This window comes from Morone saxatilis, unplaced genomic scaffold (genome assembly GCF_004916995.1).
Source record: "Morone saxatilis isolate NCDOM2014 unplaced genomic scaffold, NCSU_SB_2.0 Contig1, whole genome shotgun sequence".
Classification (NCBI taxonomy): domain Eukaryota; kingdom Metazoa; phylum Chordata; class Actinopteri; family Moronidae; genus Morone; species Morone saxatilis.
The window spans coordinates 8479155-8481874 of NW_023339651.1; the positions used below are offsets into that span (position 1 = coordinate 8479155).

The following is a 2720-nucleotide window of genomic DNA, read 5'->3' on the forward strand; positions in this document are numbered from 1 at the left end:
AGTTCAGAGTCTCGCTTTAGAACTCTGTAATCGTTGCTATGGTTACATCCAGTTTTCCATCTTGCTTTAGAACTCTGTAATCGTTGCTATGGTTACATCAAGTTTTCCATCTTGAGCAGTGATTTACAACAGTGGTTCAACTTTGAACCAGAACTACTTTGGTGGTTTTACTGTCTTACGATCTTATCAGATCAGCAATTATCAGCAATTTAGTGTTATCCATGGTGTCACTTTGGACAAAACTATACGGCGCTGAAATATCCTGATTAAATGAATACTTATTTCAGAACAAAACAGACAGGTATGATCACCCAAACCAAACCAGTTCATGGGTGTATCACAGTTTGTATACCTACTGTGACACATAGGGAGAAAATCCTACATGTTGTGTGGTAGGCTGCTTACTGTCAATGTACATTTGTGCCAAAGTTGTGTTTGTAAATCAAGTGTTTTCAATCATTCACACAATTTTGTTCACCCATCTCCCCACACACCCTTACAAACTGAAATTTGTATACCAGACAAATGGCCTAAATTACATAAAACTAAATAAAGCAAATATCTCATCAAAGGAAAATAAGGATGAGAGACAGCCCTACCAATGCTTCTCACTAATTATGTTCATGTTGTCTTGAAGGGCAATAATTAATAATAATTTATTCATAACAGAGTGCTTAATTTATTATTAAACAATATATATAGAGAAAAGCCTTCAAAACAGCAATAAAATCATGACAAAATGATAAACTTGATAAGCTCAAGTTTACCTGAGTTCAGTAGTGAAGAAATGATTAAACTCATGCATCCAGTCCTGTATTTTTTTGCCATTGCTTGCTTCACGCTGGTTTTTGGAATTTAGTTTTTCTGTTCTGGAAAAACTTGTCTTGCTATGCTTGTCTATTTTTCATGCTTTGCTTCTGAACATTCTTGGCCTTTATCTTCAGTCTGACCTACACCCTCAGAACTAAATAAAATATTGAGTTTACAGGAATATTTTTAACACTTTGGGAAATAGCATATGTGTATTCACTTTCTTGCCGAAGGTTAGACGATAAGGTCAATACCACTCTCGTGTCTCTATTATAAATATAAAGCTAGAGCCAGGAGGCGATTAGCTTAGCTTAGCTTAGCTTTAACTCCCCATGAAAATACTTGTTTCTTTTTGTGAATGTATAAACACAGATAAAAAATTTTAATTTGTCAACTTTAGACTGATTAAACTTTTGTGCTGATATAGGCTACATATTTTTGTCTTTGAACAGAACCAGGTTAGCCGTTTCCTCCTGCTAAGCTAATCGCCTCCTGGCTCTAATGAGAAGTATCGTTCTTCTCATCTAACTCTCTGCAAAAAAAAATTTATTTCCCAAGATGTCAAACTGTTCCTTTAACATATAGACTTTCGTGTCCCAAGCTCTGCAGCTGTTTCTAAAGAAAGTGAGATTCTGCTGGATGCCTCTATACAAAATATGGCTTCTTGTAGCATGCTTTTGGTACTTGTGATCGTTCACTTTTGAAGAAGTCAGACTTGGTTTGAAACTTTCTTAAACCAAATCTTTGCTTCTTTTGTTGGCCAGTTTTGTAGAAAACTCACAATTAGAGCTGTAATAGTAATGTTTGTGTATCTTGTACAATATTGTGTTTATTAGTTTGTCTATTTTTCTTTGATTATTGTCAAATTGAATTTTTAACGGCTAGCATAGCTACATTTTGCCAACAATTATGACAAATCTAGATGCAGTTTTTATGTATGTATGATTTAGTTTCCGCTCTCTACATTTAAATATATAATGCACATTTATTTTTAACGTATATTTAAGCTTTTGTCCCAGCTGGATAGAATTATTAGCATTATTTTTCTATTTCCCACTGTCTTCTTTTTAATGTCTCCTTGTTGTCATAGTAGAGATACAACATCCTCTTAACTGTTTTCCTTTATAAATCAGCAGAGCAACTGGTGCAAAATAACAACGATTCTGATGTGTTTATTGTACATTAAAGCCTCAGCAAATCACTACAGTACAGTGAGTTTACCTGAGTAAACATTTTAACTCATTTTCTAAATAAAGTTTAAATAAAAATAGAAAATAGACATATAGGAATAAATCTGAAATGGGTTCCTTATATAAAGGATCTGTGATATGTGGTAATCGAGATAGACTGTGAGCTGATTTCATAATCTCCATCTAAGTAAACTCTGATCCTTTATAATCTGATACTGAAATCCAGAGTGCTCTCTGACCTGCTCATTAAGTCCTCACCCGTCACAACAGGAACATCAAACATTCTCCTGTAACATAGTTTTTATTTCTTCCACACAGATTTCAAATCAGTCACCTAAATACAACACTACGGATTACTTTTCATGCCCATTACATCTCCTCTCATCTCAGATTTACCTTTTGATTCCAGGACAAAGATGAAGAAACAACGATGTGTGTGTGTGTGTGTTTTGTTGTTGACTTCTACTCCGACTACATTTTAGTTTCATTAGTATTCTGCACCTCATTTTCCAGGCACATCGTGGTCTGTGGTCATATAACACTTGAGAGTGTGTCCAACTTTCTAAAAGACTTCCTACACAAGGACAGGGATGATGTCAATGTAGAAATTGTTTTTCTCCATAAGTAAGTTAATTTTTTTGTTTTTCACCACGTGTAGGTTAGCAGAACACAATGTATGAAACAATGCACAGTCAGCCTGTATATTAATGAGGTACCCAC

The 2720-nt window shown here is 34.6% G+C and overlaps 1 protein-coding gene across 5 annotated transcripts in view; it reads left to right on the top strand.

Moving 5' to 3' along the window:
* Window positions 1–2720, top strand: part of LOC118329061 (calcium-activated potassium channel subunit alpha-1-like) — an 89655-nt gene that overhangs the window by 53675 nt on the left and 33260 nt on the right. For all 5 annotated transcript variants that reach the window (XM_035663052.1, XM_035663035.1, XM_035663044.1 and 2 more), the window contains exon 10: window positions 2514–2624. In XM_035663052.1, the coding sequence (XP_035518945.1) occupies window positions 2514–2624 (111 nt within the window). The remainder of the gene's footprint in view (window positions 1–2513; window positions 2625–2720) is intronic.